Source organism: Bidens hawaiensis, unplaced genomic scaffold (genome assembly GCF_021521415.1).
Source record: "Bidens hawaiensis isolate Kalapana, Puna unplaced genomic scaffold, B.hawaiensis_p1.1 tig00000055_1, whole genome shotgun sequence".
Classification (NCBI taxonomy): Eukaryota; Viridiplantae; Streptophyta; class Magnoliopsida; order Asterales; family Asteraceae; genus Bidens; species Bidens hawaiensis.
The window spans coordinates 8,830,794-8,851,468 of NW_027491016.1; the positions used below are offsets into that span (position 1 = coordinate 8,830,794).

A 20,675-nucleotide genomic window follows, 5' to 3' on the forward strand; every position below is an offset into this window, starting at 1 on the left:
GAGGGTGGTCACAAGGAGGAACCCCCCCCTTCTCAGTGACGAGCTTACGGTGTCTGTTTTGCAGGTTCCCTGAAGTACAACTTACTCTGCTGGACCTAACCTTCGTGGGAAACATTACTTAGCCCCCAGATTACCTATAATCTGCCCGGGGTCACTTAGTGTTTCTTCATTGGCGCCATCCGTGCATAAAGCTAGAACTACATCTTTCTCCAGTTTTTCAAAACTTCCAAGATGACTAGAGAAATTCCGGTAACCACAACCCCAGCCACTGGGGTAAACACCGGCAACACAATGTTTACAAACACTACCCCAGCCACCCAAGCTGGGGCAAGTGAAGTACATTTTACGAACACTACCCCAGTCACTCATGTAGGGGCAAGTGGAGTAAATATTCCACTGGGATTCACTGATACCCAGCTGGAAAAACGAACTCGAGCCCCTCGCCAAACACTTGATCAAGTGAAGGCATGGGCCGAGGCACGTCAACGAGAATTTCAGGCTGAGTTGGACGAACGCTTGCGTTCAGTCCAACAAGCTGAGGAATTCGGTAGTACTCGCCAGCACCTCAACATGAGTAGTGAGTACGAGCACTCGGACGACGAGAGGGAAGACTCCGACACCGACGCGAACCCTCGCCATAGGGCGAAAGGGAAGCGTAAGGAAACGGATCCCCAGCCAAAAAGGAATTTTGGGGAAGCATTTCAACCAGTCACGGAAAAAAGCTCGCGTGACTTCTCCAAGGCCTTTAGACCTACTGCCACAAACGCAGGAAGGTCAAAATTTGCAAGGGACATTGCAGAAGCAATCGCCCCGAGGAGTGCCAAACAAATGTCCAACATTGGCACATACGATGGTCTATCCGACCCAGATGACCATCTGAACAGGTTCATTGCGGGGGCAACCGTCAGTAACTGGACGGAACCCACGTGGTGCTACATGTTCCAGATGACTCTGGTAGGAGCAGCCAGAGCATGGTTCGACCGTTTACCGGTCCACCACATTTATGACTGGGCAGACTTCCAGAACAAGTTCAGTCAACAGTTTAGTCAACAGAGGAAGCACACTGAGGAGCAGTGGACGATCCTCAACTGTGTGAGAGAAGAGGATGAATCCTTACTGGACTTCATCACCCGCTTCAACTCCAAGAAGCTGAGTCTGGGCAACATCAGCGAAGACCTCGTTCGCGCCGCTTTCATTCAGGGCGCTGAGTACCCAGAACTTATCCGCACTCTGACGGGTAAAGACGGCATGCCATCCACATGGGATGCCATAATGACGGCAGCCAAGCGCTTCGCCGAAACGGAGAAACAGCTGGGAAGAGATCTCCCCCAGAATACAAACCTCTACACACAGAGGACAAGGGAGAACAATGTGAGAACCGCCCGGCTAAACAAAAAGAGGCGGCAAGGTATTTGGCAGTCAAGGATAAACTTTGACACCCCCTCAAGCTCTCGCCCTCTGGTTGGCGGAAGGGACAACACGCACCCTTCGAACCGGAAAAACCGTTGGACGCCACTCACCAAGAGCGTCACGGAGATATTTGCCACGGAAAAACTGCCATGGCCAAAAGCCCCAGCGATCCGACAGAAACCCAATGCGGATCAGAGCAAGTCTTGTGACTTCCATGGGACAAAGGGCCATAGCACTGAGGAGTGCACATCCTTGAGGGACATCGTCGAGACATTCGTCAAGGATGGGAGGCTCGCACACCTCGTGGCATCTATCAAGAAGGGAGGAAGGAACGACAACAGGTACAGGGGTAACGGACGAAAGCCCGTCGACATCAGCATCAACATGGTCCATGGTAAGGTCAGAGGAAGAAAGAGACCGATGACCGAACCATGCGCATGGAAGGAAGCAGAAGTGCGCTTCCCGCGAGTGCCGGGAGGCCCAAACAAAGAAGGCCCCATTATCATTAAAAGCCAGCTGGGGCACTACATCACCTCCCGCACCCTCGTTGACAATGGCGCATCGTCGACAGTAATGTACAGGCAGTTCTTCGACAAGCTCGATGATGAAGACAAGGAACGCCTGGAGACGGTCTACGCTTCAATGGAAGGGTTTGACGGCAGCATGAACACTCCCTTGGGCATCCTATCTTTCCCCGTCACTCTCACCGATGGGAATTATTCACGCACGGAGGATGTGGATTTTGTTGTGATGAAAAAACCACATCATACGTATGACATCCTATTCGGGAGAGACGGGATGGCAAGATTCAACGCCGTGGTGTCCTCAGTCCACGGCATGATGGGATGGCCAACAACTGGAGGCGTAGCGATGATCACGGGCATTCCCCAGGTATGCATCGCATCTGTCTCCTCTAAACCCAAACCGAAGATGGCCAAACAAACCATCACTGAACCTGAACAGTGGGCATTCAATGGGAAATATCCCGATCAGGCCGTTACCATTGGCCCGACAATTGTTGATCCAACACGCACCTTACTCAAGCGCTTACTGCAGCGAAACGCAGACATCTTCGCGTGGACACCAGCCGACATGACTGGTGTACCCCGGGGAAAGGCAGAGCATAAGCTCAAATGCGATCCGGCCGTTACGCCGATCGTACAAAAGCGCAGAGTAATGGGGCCCGAGCAAACCAACGCGTGCAGAACCCAAGTCAAGGAACTCCTTGATGCGGGCATCGTGCGCGTCAGCAAATATCAAACATGGGTTGCAAATCCCGTAATGGTACCGAAGAATAACAAACAATGGCGCATGTGCATAGATTTCAAAGATTTGAATAAAGCATGCCCCAAAGATTGTTATCCGTTGCCAGAAATTGATCTCAAGGTGGATTCGGTGGCACCATTTCGCCTTAAATGCTTCTTGGATGCGTATAAGGGGTACCATCAAATCCACATGGCTGTAGATGACCAGGACAAAACCGCCTTTCGGACGCCCGATGGCACATTTTGTTATAAAATGATGCCGTTCGGACTTAAGAACGCAGGGTCCACGTACCAACGACTAATGGACAAAGAGTTTCACGCCCAAATTGGGAGAAACTTGGAAGTCTATATGGATGATTTGGTCATCAAAAGCCCCGAGCCAGAGGCGATGTTGAAAGACATTGAGGAAACTTTCAACACGCTCAGAAAGATAAACATGAAGCTCAACCCGAGCAAGTGTTCATTTGGGGTGGAAGAAGGGAAGTTCTTAGGAGTCATTATTACTAAAGATGGCTTCAGAGCGAACCCTGAAAAGGTCGAAGCCATTGTCAAAATGGAATCACCTACCACCATAAAACAGGCTCAAACACTTAATGGACGACTAGTCGCGCTTAACCGCTTTTTGGCAAACCATGCGGATAGGTCGTTCCCTTTTGTGTCAACGCTAAGAAATTGTTTAAAGAAAACGCACTTCCGCTGGACACCAGAAGCGGAAGCAGCTTTTCAGGAGATTCGATCACGCCTGATCGAACTCCCAACACTCACAGCACCACAAGCGGGGGAGGAGTTAATCCTATACCTCTCCGCAACAGATAGAGCAACCGGGGCAGTCCTGCTTGTAGAACGAAGAGGCATCCAGATGCCAATCTATTATGTTAGCCGCGTGCTGGCAGACGCGGAAACCCGGTACTCTACCCTGGAAAAACTGGTCTTGGCACTTATACACGCTTCACGCAGGTTGAGACGATATTTCCAGGGTCACCCAATCACTATTCTCACCAACTTCAAACTCTCAAATGTTCTAGGCAAACCCGAGTTATCGGGACGTCTAGCCAAATGGGCAATTGAATTGGGAGAATATGCGATTCAATACAAGCCGAGACCAGCCATTAAAGGTCAGGTCCTGGCTGATTTTATTGCAGAAGTCCCCGCTTCACGGGAGAAAGAGTGCCAGGAGGAGGTTCAACCCTCCCCAGCACACGAAATCGATGAAGTCTGGCGACTCTACACTGATGGAGCAGCTAGTAACGAGGGTTCAGACGCAGGGTTAAAATTAACAAATCCAGCAGGCCAGGAATATACTTATGCTATTCGGCTGGATTTTCCAAGTACGAATAACGAAGCTGAATATGAAGCATTCCTGGCCGGATTGAGGATTGCGCGAAAGATGGGTGTAAAAAATTTGGAAGCCCACGTAGATTCCATGCTAGTGGCAAACCAAATAAACGGGACGTACACGGCTGTGAACGACACAATGGCCCTGTACCTTGCCCAAGCAAAAGCCATCATGCGCGATTTTAATGATTGTAAAGTGATACACGTCAAGCGCAGCGAAAACAAATCTGCGGATGCGTTAAGCAAGCTTGCATCACTGGCCTTCACCCACTTGGGAAAGGACATCCGCGTGGAACTCCTCGAAACACCATCAGTCCCGCACAAGGAAATTTGTGTCATCCAAACCGGTACAGAAACATGGATGACCCCAATAATAAAATACCTTGAAGCAGGAACGTTACCAGAGTCGAAGTCACAGGCAAGAAAACTACGCTGTAAAGCACTGAATTATCAGCTGGTCAATGACACCCTTTACAGACGTAACTTTCTTGGCCCATTGTTAAGATGCGTGGACAACCAAGATGCTGACTACCTCCTAAGGGAGGTTCACGAAGGCATCTGTGGAGTACACGCAGGCCCCCGCGCTGTGGTAGCCAAGCTAAACAACGCGGGATACTTCTGGCCGGGGATGCATATGGACGCGTTGGCATACATCAGAAAATGCAGATCTTGCCAGCTTTACGCACCCAACACGCATCGCCCGAAAAATGAACTTGTTCCTGTCACCTCCTCGTGGCCATTTCAGAAGTGGGCCATTGACGTGACAGGCCCATTTCCAACAGCAGCTGGGAATGTTCAGTTCCTAGTGGTAGCCATTGACTACTTCACCAAATGGATAGAAGCGAAACCTTTAGCCCAAACAACCGCAAAGCATATCAAAAAATTTATTTGGGAATTTATTATTTGTCGTTTTGGACTTCCACAGAATTTGGTAAGCGACAATGGCACCAACTTTGCTGACAAGAAGCTACAGCAGTGGCTGAAAGAACTTCAAATCACCCACACCTTTACCTCAGTGGCACACCCGCAAGGTAACGGTGAGGTGGAAAGAGCAAATAAGAGCATCGTCGAAGGCATAAAGAGAAGACTCTTGGAACATAGATCCGGTTGGGTGGACGAGCTTCCACACGTCCTTTGGGCAAACAGAACGCTGAAGAAGACCAGTACGGGAGAAACCCCGTTCAGTCTCACTTATGGCACTGAAGCCATGATCCCAGTCGAAATCGGTTTACCCTCACCAAGGGTCTTAATCCAACCAGAAGACAATGATGCGGAAAGACGGTTAGACCTTATGCTAACCGAAGAGCGCAGAGACTTAGCCGCCGTGCGTGAAGAAAACTACAAACGACAAATGCAAAAATACTACAACACGCGGGTAAAACTCTGCAACTTCAAGGAAGGAGACTACATACTGCGTAACAACGAGGCTTCGAACCAACAACGCCCAGGAAAGTTGGCCCCGATTTGGGAAGGGCCATACATTATCAAAGAAGTTCTGGGAAAGGGCGCGTACCGGCTCGAAAGGCTCGATGGCACTCCCATCCCTAGAACATGGAATGGAGCTCAATTACGCAAATGTTATATGTAGATCAATTCCAACTTGTAAAGAAAAGGCCTAGAGCCACTTCTAATGGAAATGATTCTCCTTTCATGATGTATTAATAGCTTGTAACCTATGAACTTCCCTTACGGGAAGAAGTAGTTGCGTGTGGAAGGCGGCAATACCCGCATAAACACAACGCCAAAATGTTAAAAAGTTCTAAGGAAAACCTACACGCAGGTCAGATGTAGGTAAAGTTTAGCCATCCTTGTAAGTGCAAGTGACGGTCTTATCCGCACAATCACAAACAAGGAAGCCAAACTTAACTTACCATCTACCACGTTAAAAGGTTAACTTATGAACACTTAAAAAAAAAAAGGGATAAGAAAAACCTACACGCAGGTCAGATATAGGTCTAAAGTTAAAGCCATCCTACTAAGTGCAAGTGACGGTTGCACCCGCACAATCACGAAAGAGGAAGCGAAAACTTTAGTCCATTATCAACCACGTTCAAAGGTTTAACTTAATGCCTTAGAAATTTCGAAAAGGAAAACCTACACGCAGGTCAGATAGAGGGTAAAGATTAGCCATCCTACCAAGTGCAAGTGACGGTTTTACCCGCACAATCACGAAGGAGGAGGCGAAACTTAAACCCATCATCAACCACGTTCAAAGGTTCTTATTCTAAACACTTGGGAAATTGCTAATTTAAACTAAGTATGCAAGTCATAAGTTTATAAAGCAAAGAACCCAAGGAAGGAAATAACAATCTTATACGCAAAGAGATTAATATTTCACAATCAATTACAAGAATGGCTGGGTAACTACCCGCCTAAAAGAAATCTATACAAGGCTAAGTCTATCCTAGCAGTGGGAAGGGATCTTCAGGATCAGGCTTCAGGGCCACCTCCACTTGGACCAGCACCGTCAGAGCGCGGCTGCCCAAGGAAAGCCTTAAGGATGCTTAGCCCATCATCAGCAGCAGCAGCTTCATTCACCTTCTCCACCACTGGATGCGGGAAGGCAGCGTACTGATTCACAGCTTGGTCATAAGCAGCTTCAGTATTAACATTGAATAAAGGGAAGTTGGAGGGCGGAAAGCCTCTCTCAGCAAACCCTAGACCAAGCAGGAAGCCAGTCTTCTGCCCATCCTCATGAGAAGCGTTGAGGGCTGCGCTCATTGCATCGTCGTAAGAGGTCTCTGAAAGGACCCGACGCACAACCTACAAAAGAAAATTACAAGTTAGAACATTTTCTAATTACGAGCGGAAAGCGTAAAGAAAAAGATAAAGATACCTCAGGCAACGCTTCTCGAAGCAGCCATTGGAGGGTAGCTTGACTTTCTTTGTAAGCACGTTCGGCTCCGCTTTTATCAAGGTTGGCAAGTTGAACTTCCTTGGCGGCAGCTTCTTCGACGCTTTTGAGTTTCCTTTCAGTACGGTCAAGCATCCCCCTCTGGTCAAGGATCTCCTGCAGCTTCTTGGCATCTTCCATTGCCAAGGCGTCATGAGCATGCTGAAGAGCCTTTAATTTGCATTTAAGCTGCTCATTCTCTTCGCGAAGTGGCTCAGCAACAGCTTCAGCCTTGGCAGCCCTCTCAGTTGAGTTTCGCGCAGTCTCCTTGGCCAGCCGAAGCTGTTCATTCACAGCTTGGGCAGCCTTGGAGCGGGCCTCGAGTCGCGCCTGGACTTCAACCTCGAGGGCCTTGAATGCCTTCTCCTTCTCGGCTGCGGCAGCGGCCAACTGCCGGTTCTCCTCCCGAAGAGCCCGCGCTTCAGATACATCTTTGGCGCGAGCTGCTTTTAACTTGTCGTTTTCACGACAAAGCAGCTCGACGCGGGGCTGCGTTCGGGCCTGGAGAACCCGAAGCTCATTGGTTAGCCTACCCTCTTGGTAGCTAGCCATGGCTTCCCCCAACGCACCATGAGGAGCAGCGTGGCGAGCCCAGTCCACGCACTCCACAGGGGTGCGAAGGGTTGTTCCTCGGCGTATGTTCCATCTTGGAACATACACTTCATTGGAATCCGACACTGCAAAAGAAACAAAGGCAGTTAGGAAAAGATGACAAAAATATACAAAGAAAAAAGAACCCTACGTACCTGTAGGGTCAATAACAGGCCGATAGCCGCCAAACCCATCACCTGAACCTAAAGGAAATCCATCCAACAGGTCAGGCAGACGGGAAGGTGGCGTAGATCGGCGGGAAGCCCGGCGCGTACCTGATGGTCCGGCCGTCGGTGCCGGTGGCGCAGGTATAGTGGCAGCCGCCGTGGTAGCCATTGTTGGCGCCGTCTCCTCAGCAACAGTAACCGCCGGCTCCGTGAAAGATGCTGTAAAAATTGCACTCACGGCCGGCGGAGACACCTTCTCAGCTGGAACAGCCTCAGGAAGGCTAGAACCAGCGGAAGCAAGCGTAGACGCCTGGGTCGACGCCTCGGGAAGGCTGACCGAGCCTACCGTCATTGGCGGGGGAATACTTACTCCAACTCCACCCTGGAATGCGTCAACATCCACACCTGCACAAGCAAAAGTGTTAGAAAAATTTATTTGAAACAACAAATCTAGACAAGAATTATGGGGGTACTTACGGGGTTTCTTGAGCTTGAACGCACGGACGAGCGGGGGCGAACCCGATGGAGCCGGCCTCTTGACACCGGTAACCGTCGTCGTCGCTGCCTCCCCGGAGGTAACACCTGCAGCCTCCGGAGCGGTGGTCTCCTCACCACCGGGCTTCCCCGCCACCTCTGCATTATCTGACTCCGAGTCAGATAGGACTACCGGGTCGGCCGTAGAGGCCACCTTCTCCTTGCCTTTCCCGACGGCAGCCTTTTTCTTCCGCACCAGTGGAGGACCTTCTGCGGATTCCTCAGAAGAAGAAATGTCATGAACTCCAGCAGCAGGCACAGCATTGAGAGGTTCAGGGTAGAAGATAGGCTTACCTGGCCGTCGGTGGCTCAGGATCTCTTGGCCTGGCAGGTAAACCTCCACGAACCGACCCGCAGTCTGCTCTAAGATGGGCAACTCGTTCTCGTCCAGAGCACGAGTACCCATCCGCGCAGGACCATCTTCCTCCCGCGGATTCAGGAGCGACTGAAGATCGTTACCCTCTGAAATCAACAAGAAAGTTAGAAAAAATCGTAGTCAGCAAAAAAGAAACAAGACATACCATAAGGGGTAGAGTTCGAACCATATTCAAGGACGATCGGAACCTTATCCGCATTCGCCGCCTTCCACACCCGGCTCATCCCCAGCATCACCATCGCCGACTCCGGAAAACGGAAAACCGGGGACTGGACCCGGGATATTTTCGCGAGCCATTCCGCCTCCTCGTAGTTGATGGCGGGAAGGTTCGGAAGCGGCTGGCCATTCTTGAACTTCATGGCAATGGGGATGGCTCGAGCGGATATAAAGAAGAACTCTCTTCTCCATGAGCGAAGACTCCGCTCGGTGGTACAAATCTTTAAACCCTTGATACGGGTTGTAAGAGTGTACCACCCTTGGATGCACCTCCAAGTATAGAAGGTCATCAGGCGGTCAACAAGGGGCTCAAGGCCCAGTATCCGGCACACCCACTCAAAGTGCCGGACCTTGGCAATGGCCATGGGGTGCACCTCTGTCAGGTGCACACCGTGCCTCTCTAGGACACGGTACACAAACTTTGTCAACGGAAACCTAAGGTTCCCGTAGACAAAGAATGCAGCATAAACCCCGATCTTGCCACTAGGGGCATCGTACACAGTATGGTGGGGCTCAGGAAACTCAGGCTCGAGAGACTCGAGCATGAACTTCCTGACGATATACTGGTACAGCTCGACAGGAAGATAACACTGGCATTCGCCAGCAGTCTTCTGATCATCAGCATCGTGAGAAGACATGGTGGAAGAAAGAAGAGATTTCAGAGCAATACTTTACTGAAAAAGAGAAATTCGCCGGAAATTACTGGAGAAGAAGAGATGAAAGTGGAAAGTGTGAATTGCAAATAACCTTCTCCCCCTTTATATAGCAATCGCAATTAATGCGATGAATTTAATACGGAAGAGAGAGAAATCAAAGGTGCAATTAAACTATGACGCGTGGCAAAAGCAAACTGGCAACAGCTGTCAAAAAGGACGTGTGCCAGAGATTTCGCGGCTACGCGCCCGAAATCCCGTGCCCACGCGCCTGAAAAAGCAACTGGAATGACCACATAATGTCATGTCGCCATAACTTCTGGCACGTCCTGACACAGTCAGAAGAAACCGTCGCACGACGTTTGAGGTATTGGGTTGTTATCCATCCAACTCTTCAAATTTCAAAATTTAAAAATTTGAAGACTAAGGTTCAAAAAAGTAAGCGGGAAAATACCCCTTACCTTGGCAAACAAGTAACCATAAGCCGGGTGTGGGTACAGTGTAAAGGCAAAACCCTTCACATACCTAACACCCGCAGGGAATTGAAGCCAAAATATTTGGCAACCAAGTAACCATAAGACGGGTGCGGGTACAGTGTAAAGGCAAAACCCTTCACATACCTAGCACCCGCAGGGAATGGACGCCAGGAATACCTTGGAAGTAAAGTAACCGTAAGACGGACGCAGGTACAGTGTAAAGGCAAAACCCTTCACATACCTAGCACCCGCTGAGAATTGAAACCAGGAAGGATCTTTTGGGCAATGCTTGTGAAACGGAAATAATATCCCCGCATTGCGGGAACATCGAGTACTACGTTGTTTGAGGCTCCAAGATGGAATTGGTGGTTTAAACATAATTGATCACTATGTTCAAAAACTACCAGAACCACAGGGAGAATCCGCACAACTAAGACTCAATGCTCCTGACTTGCGAGGAGGTTACAGACCTACCCGCATCATACCCAAAGACCAAGCAGGAAACTCGGGAATTTCTCCAAGTGACAAGGACTTCCGCGGGAAGAACCCCCATGGAAAACCTTACAAAAACCCCTTTTCAAAACCCTTTGCTTAAGTCCAAAAATTCACCTCACTTTATTAGACATTCGTGAGAAGAACATTGGACTGGGGGGACTTGAAGAGGTAGGTCCCAGCAAGGCTCAGTTGGTCCCGCATGACTCACCTTGAACAGGGATGTCTGCGCAAAGACCATCTACTCCCGCAGGACCCACCATGCTCAGAGAAGCCTACGCGCAGTATGCAAGCTGCATACGCAGGGAAAAGCCTCCCAATGGTAAAGTAACCCGCCTGTTCCCGCAGTTGCGGATACAAGCCATCAGGGAAGGCTACCCGCACAGCATAGCTACACGCATAAGGCTTAACACTTACAAATATTCAGTGTCACCTGAAAGAATGAGCAAAGGCGGGAGGGGGAAAACTCCCGCCAAAATGGGCCAGTCCGTATGATGGAGGATCTTTTGCGTGATACCTGACGAGGTAAAGACAAAAGATCTGACCAAGAATGCGACAGCTCACTGACAGCAGCGTGGCAGACAGCACGCCACAGCACTGTGACCAATAGCCGCCGCCTGCCCACCAACTCCTGCCAGACCACGTGCCTAGCCTGCAGTTGGTAGAAGACGAAGAGTGCACGGCACGCCTGCTCTGTGTCAGCCGCTACCTATCCACCACTCACAGGTAGGGCACGTGCATAGGTTACAGTTGGTAGCGTGTTGGGCCGGCTAAACCCCTTGGAAACCCACCTTCGGCTATAAAAGACGGCAAATGGTATTATCATTTCATCATCTACTATCTCGTATAACTTACTTGATAACTGCTCTAATAGTATTCATATACTTTTATATTCAAAGAGCAATATAGACTGATTCTCACGCCGGAGGGTGGTCACAAGGAGGAACCCCCCCCTTCTCAGTGACGAGCTTACGGTGTCTGTTTTGCAGGTTCCCTGAAGTACAACTTACTCTGCTGGACCTAACCTTCGTGGGAAACATTACTTAGCCCCCAGATTACCTATAATCTGCCCGGGGTCACTTAGTGTTTCTTCAACTACTTTTTATTCTAACTACTCAAATATATTTTAGGAAAAAAAAATATATTTTTTCAATATCTTATGGTCTTGGGTAATGCACCTCTATCTCATCACAAGTGAGTTTTTCGTCTACCTAGAATATAACTTATGTCCCAGCCCACATCATATATGAGAATTTGTGGGAATAAATAATACATGAGAATTCATATCCAAGTTTTTAACTACTATTATAGGTCTATTGGGATAATTGTTGAGCATCGCAACTCATCCTCTAACACAAAACGCTTTAGCTATCAATTAAGCAATTATAGTTAATCGTTAGACTGCTTTTAATGAGATGAAAATTGCCATCTATACATGAAGGCATATTATTTTAAGCCAACTGCTGATCACAGTACTTCCCAATACAACTAGTCTTATGGGGAGATAATTTAAAGAAAGAGCGGTAAGACAATAAATAACGTTAAGTACATCTATCAAATTTTGATCCCCAAAGTGGTCAATGTAAATTTGAACTCCAAAAAAGCGAATTGATGTGCTAAAAGTAGTTATATAATTATTAACCAAATTAACCTAATCTAGACACTAAGTAATACTCTAGACTCTCTAAAACTCGACTAAACTACTAACCGACAAGTGGACCGAACGACTCTAGTAAAACTAAGTAAATCGAGATATCAAAACTACGTCTCTTTTAATTACGTAAACTAGCTAAATTACTAACTGATACGACTATTTAATTATTATTAATTATTAATTTAGGGGGGGGGGGCATTTTTAATTAAAACACGACAATTTTATTGATTTAATTCAGATGATGATGAAAATCACCTAGGCTAGAATCACAAAGATTTCAGTTCTCAATTAGCTGGAAAATTATTTGTTCTTAATAAGATGACTTTCTGTCTTTGGGATGGTGCTGATGAAACTCAACCTCCGTATCCATGGAATTCATTTTTCAGTTAAGTGTTTTAATATTTCTCTTTTCTCAATGGTCCAAAGTTAACAAAGTTTCAAAAAGTGGTAAGTAAACATCTCAAAATGGTATGAACTGAAATCACATGTTATACAAAGTGTCTAATCTTCAAAATGGTATGAATTGAAATTATATATATATATTAAAAGAGAACATTCTTAAGCATTGGGTGTTGTAACTTTTGCTTCTTATGTTGTACCTACCTTCCCAAACCTCAGTATATGTTACATGGGTTCGATCCTCTGCCCTTTTGTTCTATTTCTTTCTTTATAACTTTGTATGTTTAGTGGGGTCTGCTGAGTGGAGTTGTCTTTTATATGACGCGTGTCCTATGCACGTGTGATGTTTCTATCTACTTTGTATAAATTATACTAATTTGTTGTATGTCGCTTGCATGCGTTCTTGGTCGAACAGGTAGAAGATATTAGATGTTCCAGGTTAGTGTTAACTTATCTTTGACTTTAATTTCTTCTTTTGATGGATGTATTATACACAATTGAAGACTAACAGACTAGAATTACACTGTTAATAAGGTGTCAATAACAGTTTTGTTGGTGCACGCCATGTGTTTGATGAAATGTCCTTCGTTTTTGTTTTTGTGTTTTACTTTGTTTTTGTGTTTGGAAATGTTGTTTCGTGTACTAGGCTATGTTTTTACACCCGGACGTTATATGAACATTGGATTTTTATGTCTTTTGTGTTATTGTGTAGCATGTCGGAAATCTATTTTTGTATTTTTATGTTTCAACATCTATTAAGTGAAAACGCAGCAGACTAAAAATTTGATCATTTGACTTTAAAGGTATGCTTATGTGCACTTTAATTTTTCTCTAAGGTAGCTAACAAAATTTGGGCGTGCTATGTGAAAAACGGGAAGAGATGAGGGTTGCTTCAAAGAAATGGAATTGGCATAGATATTTAAATTATTTATTAATTAAAACTGATTTATACATTGTTACTGTCATATACATTTACATAAATGTTGCAGTTTTAAGTCTATTATTATTATTATCAATACGGGTATGCTTATGTGCAGTTTACTGTCAGGCGTTAAAAAGTATTATGATATCTTGCTTAACGAGTGTAAATATGTGGGAAATAATGCATTAATAAGTAGAAACCAGTTATTATTATTGTTAGTTCAAACTTAAACCAGTTTTATTATTATTGTTGTTTTTCTACAAAGTGCATAGCATTTCAAGAGATAATTTTTCATGCTACCATTCAGATTAGAATGATAACAAATAAAGCTACTGTTTTTAAGCATCATAATGTAAATCAATTTTCTATCCAACCATTATTAATGAAACTATTTTATGTCAATAAACCATTTTAAACCCAGCAATTTAAAATCATTTTTTTAATGTCTTGTGTGTATTTTTTTTTAATTACCTTTACATTTTTGTTTTGGGGATTGTTGTTTCAGGTTACAGCAGGTTGTTTTCTCTTTTCAGTGGGAGGTACGCACTTATCATTGTTTATATTTAACTTCCATCTTATATATAAGTCTATAACTATTGTATATTTATTATGTGTGCTTTACTGGTTGATTTTCTTTAGGCTTTAGATTTTCTTTAAACATTAGGGATTTTGTTGTGGTTACGTTTGTTGTAGCGGTAGTTTTTTGTTTAGATTTCGTTTGAAGATCAACACTTGACATGTCACGCGAAAAACGACCCAGAACCGGGTCATCGTCATTTACTAATGCTAACCGGGGTCAATCCTCTAGGCAGGCATCTTATCACCCTGCACTAACGCGTGATGCAAATACGAATGCGTCTCACTATATTGATATTGGTAACTGTGACAATGTCTGTGAGTTTTGTGATGCTTTTTTTTGGTTTGATGAACGCTTTGTTGCTACTTCTACGAGGCATAATCTGAAATACACACAATGTTGTAAAGGAGGTCGTGTCGCACTCCCGTATCCTAGGCGCCCTTATACATCTGTTATTCATTTGTTTCAGCAAGCTGACTTTATGTCCAAAATTCGTGCATATAACTCTGTCTTTTCTATGACATCTTTTGGTGCTAAGATTGACGACACCGTAAACCAAGGATCTGGGCCGTACGTCTTTAAGATAAGTGGCCAGGTTCACCATTGGTTAGGTACCCTTTGTCCTCCTCCTAATCAGAGACCGCGTTTCTTACAAATGTATGTCTATGACACTTACAATGAAATTGCCAACCGACTTCATCCTTTTTCTTTGGGTGATGAATCTTCTCTTTGTCCTCAAACAGTTACCCTCCTTCTTAACATCTTAGAGTCAACAAACGAGGTGGTTAAACCTTTTCGTACGGCTAGGGATCTTTGTTTATCGGCTGAGGTGCCTGAATTTTCTGTGTGTCTCTACGGTTCACATGAGAAAGTTTCTTATGACATGCCGTCTCCAGGCTGTATCGGCGCCATTGTTACTGATGCTGATCCCTTATGTACGCGATTCGACATTGTAGTTCGACATAGAGAGGGCGGCCCACAACATATAAACAAACTTCATCCTCTGTATATGTCGTTACAGTAACCTCTTCTTTTCCTTTATGGTGAACAAGGATGGTCGCCTGAGCTTTCTCTTCGGGTAAACAATGGGGCACGTGACAGGAAGCTTACCATGAATATGTACTATAGCTATTTACTACATGACCGACGTAACTTATATACACTACTTCTAAGGGGTGGTCGGTTGCTACAACAATTTATTGTTGATGCCTATGTGTGTATAGAGGAGAGCCGGCTTGACTATATTAGACTCAACCAGAGTGTTTTTCGTAATGACTTTCTTCAAGGCGTATGTGACGCTGTTCAACGTGGTGATACTGAAGGCAAGGAGATTGGCAAACGTACCGTGTTACCATCATCTTTTGTCGGTGGTCCACGATACATGTACAAACACTATCAGGATGCTCTTGTTATTTGCAGAGTACACGGTAAACCTCAGTATTTCATTACATTCACATGTAATGTGAAGTGGCCTGAGATTGAAAGATATATGTCACGATTTCCTTCGCTGAAGTCGCAAGATCGTCCAGATATCATCGCCCGAGTCTTTCATATAAAACTTAGGCTATTTCTTAAGTTTATTAAGAACCAAAAACCGTTTGGTGATATTTCTGCAGGTGCGTTACAGATGCATGCTCTTTGCGTTTACCAATACCCTTTTGCCCCTAATATGTCTTCCATTGATGTCACTATAATTGTCACTTTAATGCAGATGTATATACAGTTGAATTTCAAAAGAGAGGCCTTCCGCATTGCCACATACTTTTGTGGGTGACTCCTTCGTGCATAATCAGAGACGCGTCTTAGATTGATAATTTCATCTCTGCTGAGATACCAGATCCTTCAATTGACCCCCACCTATACAGCATAGTCACTGAGCTTATGATTCATGGACCATGTGGACTCCTAAATCCAAATTCACCATGCATGGCCTCTGGATCTTGCTCCAAAAGCTTTCCCAAACACTATGAGCCAGAGACCTTATTCGATGATAATGGGCGCGTACATTATAGACGAAGATCAAATGGTTTCTTTGTGCGAAAGGGCAATGTAAATATAGATAGCAGATACGTCGTCCCTTACAACCGTACTTTGTCTTTACATTTATGGCTCATATAAATGTTGAGTACTGTGGTTGGAGTATGCTCATCAAATACCTTTTCAAGTATATATCAAAAGGTGTTGATCGTATTCATTACAGTATCTCAAAGTCACCAACTTTAGTCAATGTTGCATATCGAGCTCAATCTACGAGCATCAATGAAATTCAAAATTTTGTTGATGGTAGATTCATTTGTCCACACGAGGCAGCATGGAGAATGTTTAACTTTGACATTCATGATAGAAACCCTTCCGTCCAGGTGTTGGCTGTCCACTTAGAAAACATGCAGAATGTTACTTTTAGAGACACTGACCAACTTTAAAATGTTGTAGATAACCCGTTCTATAGAAAAACAACATTAACAGAGTGGCTCTCCAACAACGATAGAGACAACAGTGGTCGGCATCTTAGATACATTGATTATTTGTCAGAGTATAAATGGGATACATAATCTAAGGTATGGCTAAGACAGGCATCAGACAAACCACCCGCAATAGGAAGGCTTATCTACATACATCCTAGCTGTGGAGAGACCTTCTTCTTGCGCATGTTGTTGGGTTATCAAAGAGGTTGTACATCCTTCGTGTCTATATGAACAGTCAACGGTGAGGTATGCTCAACATTCCGTGCCGCATGTGAGAAGTTAGGGTTGCTCGGTGATGATGTTGAATGGTTGGCAGCATTCGAAGAGGCTTCAACTTGGGCTACAGCAGCAGAATTACGCGCATTATTCACCCAAATGCTTTTTTTTTTTGTGATATAACAGATCCTTTGAAGATGTGGAATGAACAATGGCATAGGATGGCAGACGATGGAAAACGAAACTATGGCATTGTGAACGACGACGATCTAAAGCAGTATGTCCTGTACGAGCTAGAGTTGCTACTTCGATCGGGTTCACCTTCTAAGTCGTTAACAGAGTGTGGTCTACCTTTGCCTAGAGCTGATACAATTAGAAAACAGTATATTAATGGAAGAAAGAAACTACGACCGACACATGCTATCAGTTGAACACCAAGAGGCCCGTTCAAAGCTCAACCCTCAACAAAACAGAATATATGAAGATGTCATGTCTGGAATATCTTCAGCAACTCAGGTATTGGTGTTCGTGTACGGGCATGGTGGAACAGATAAAACCTTTTTATGGACAACAATAATTTCAGCTTTACGATCTAATGGTAGTATAGTGTTAGCTGTCGTTGCCTCTGGCATAGCGTCATTGTTGCTTCCATCAGGACGTACAGCGTACTCGAGATTCAAGATCTCATTAGACGTCACTGAAAACTCATTATGTCACATCAAGAAAAACACACAACTTGCCCAATTATTAACACAAACGTCTCTTATCATTTGGGATGAGGCACCAATGAACGATAGAAGATGCTTTGAAACTCTAGACAGATCTCTTAGAGACTTATTCGATTGTCAGACTAAACCTTTTGGCGGGAAGTCAGTCTTGCTTGTTGGCGACTTCAGACAAACACTTCCGATAATACAAGGTGCTTCAAAGTCAACGATTCTCGCTTCGTCGTTACCAAGATCTTATTTGTGGAACGATTTCAAAGTGTATAAATTGACTGAAAACATGCGCTTGCAGAGACCAAACATTACTATTTCCAAACAAAATCAAATCTCTGGATTTTCATCTTGGTTGGTTTCTATAGGCGATGGCGACATCGGTACGCCAGACATGAGTGAACCACAAGACGCTAAAATCATACGTATACCTGATCAATATCTGATACCCTATACTGACGATGCATTAACAGAACTCATACACTTCATATACGACAACGATACGTTACAAAACCCCGATGCAACAACTCTTTCAAGGAAGGCTATCATCTGCCCCACAAACAACATGGTCCACGAAATCAACTCTATGGTTATCGATATGGCTGCTGGGACAACCAGAACCTATACGAGCATAGACTCCGTTGTTCCTCATCCGGGTGACAACACTGATATAGAAGTTTTGTATCCTGTGGAGTACCTTAACCTTCTAAACTTTACCGGTCTGCCAACACACGTTCTTGAATTAAAAGTCAATTCTCCAGTTGTACTACTAAGAAACCTCAACCCTAAGGACGGCCTTTGTAACGGCACACGATTAATAGTAACTCAACTGTTACCTGCAATTGTCGAAGCACAAATAATGACAGGGAAGTTTATAGGTCGTAAGGTATATATTGCAAAAATATCGTTAACGTATAAGGACAAAGAACTGCCATTTGAACTCAAGAGGAAACAATTCCCATTACGACTATGCTACGCAATGACGATAAACAAAAGCCAGGGTCAATCTCTAGACAAAATAGGAATCTATCTCCCACAACCAGTATTCAGTCATGGCCAATTATACGTCGCGTTATCAAGAGCAACAACACCGCACTCCCTAAAAATTGTTATTGTACCACATGGCGACGACGATGCAGCTTTAACAAAAAATATAGTATACTCAGATTTTCTAAAGGAAATAGACAGTACAACAAACTAGACTAGCATATAACACAACAATGATAGTTAACATACACTAACCATACACACAAATATACGTTCACTTCATACATAAATGCTTACCATTGTATATACACATTGTATCTACTGCATACACTAACGACTTTCATTACAGCATGACAGATAATACAATGGCGTTAAACTTAATTCGTATTCGTGACATCAAGCCTCGGTCAAAACCTCAGATGATACAAATACGAGTTATAAGGAAATGGACACCAAAATACCAAAAAGACCTCTGCTATCTGTTTGTTGACCGTCATGTAAGTTGTCAACTTTAATCTCAATCACTAACTTTATCCATCAGTTTTACATTCATTGTCAGTAAGCAGTAAGCTGGACAACATGTCAAAATATAATAAAAATTTTCTTTTACACAGGGTGATGCTATAGAGGTCATATCAGGCTTGGATCAACAACAACATTTTGATGAAATACTTAGGGTGCAAGCTTTCTACACAATCATGAATTATGTAACAATATTTGCAAGGGCAGTAAACAAGGTAGTGGACCACAAAGCTTCATTACGAATTGGGTTGAAAGCTAGCATCATACCTCTCAGTGATGTCAACATACCGTGCTACTACTCAAACTCACAACTCATGACTTGCTAGAGACGCATCGAGAGTACCCAAGACCGTTAGTAGGTAAATAAATTTATTCAACCGTTATCAAATATTCTAGCCGTTTAGCTTTTTTGATTAAACGAATTAACATGAATGCCACAGTTTGTTCATTTTTTTAAACAAGTGAACATGAAAACAATTTTTTTTTCATTTAACTAACAGCACGAACATAAACACTATTTTGTTCCTTTAAACAAACGCACAAATAGGAACAAATGCCCCGTTTGTTTATTTATGTCTATTCATGTTTGTTCGTTTATGTCTGTTCATCTACGTCTGTTTTTGTTAGTTCATTCACTCATGTTCACTAATTATGCATTTAAAGCAATATCACCAATATTAAATTGTAATCAATTGCAGATTGCATTCATTCGAATATTTTTAACTAATTTACAGCTTTTATTATCTTAAAAACTGGCATTTTTAAGACAAGTCTATTTTTGTGAATTCTTTTATCTTAATAATAAAACTTTTTGTTATATTATGTCTGTTCATCTACGAACAATGAATGTTAGCTTACAGATACCTATGTATACGCTGCATACTAGATTTAAGAAAGCTCATTTTAGTTCATTTATTCAGCTGACAATCTGTAGGGGTATTATGGTCGTAACTAAATATTGTTTTGACCAAACCAGCCTTTTTTTTCAAACAATCTGTTTTGACTAAATGTTGGTGTACTTATTTCATTGTCTAATTTTTTTTAACATACTTCTAACACCAACCTGCAGATTACATAGGACGGCTCGAGAAAAAGTTCTTCCAAAACACAAGCAAGAATGAAAGGCTTCGGAAATTCCTCATACAAGACGAATGGTAAGTATTAACATATTTAAATCACAAACTCAAGTCAAACTCAATGTAAGCACATTGAAATAGCTATTCGCAACAGGAAAAACGAGGTTGAGATAACTTTCTGGCATGACATGGAACACCTAGCAAGTGACGACATACGCGAAGGTGACATAATTGTTATAACATCAACAACTTCATCGAAATACAGAGGTACAGTGTCAACCGTAATAGATTATAACAACATACTACACCATATACATGTCCAAATCTAACATCCATCCACAGTGGAACTGCTGGAAACTACAAGAGCCACGACACTGCACGTCAACCCCACATTCCCTGAATTAAAAGAAAAGGTGGCAATACTAAAAGCACTTCAACCACTTCAACCACTTCAAACCAATGTAACAATACACCAAATGCTCACCTGCAATCCAGGAAACAAGGTAATCACACCGCTTTTGAAACTGAATTTGAATTCATGATTATAAGTAGTATTTGGAAACCAGGACCGGACCGGTTGGTCCAACCTATCCGACCGGTCCGGTTTACACCATTTAACCTGTTTTCTAAAAATCCAGCCGGATTTGCCGGTTCGCAGTTCAACCGGAACCGGTGAACTGCTGAATATTATATATTTAAAAAAAGCATTGCAAAGAGACATGAATGTTGGTTT

At 44.0% G+C, this 20,675-nt stretch overlaps 1 protein-coding gene across 1 annotated transcript; it reads left to right on the forward strand.

Annotated features, from left to right (window-relative positions):
• Window positions 1-17,130: 17,130 nt before the first annotated feature.
• LOC143546210 (uncharacterized) lies at window positions 17,131-18,558 on the forward strand. The gene has a single exon (XM_077037950.1). The coding sequence runs from the start codon at window positions 17,131-17,133 to the stop codon at window positions 18,556-18,558; it is 1,428 nt and encodes a 475-aa protein (XP_076894065.1).
• Window positions 18,559-20,675: the final 2,117 nt, after the last annotated feature.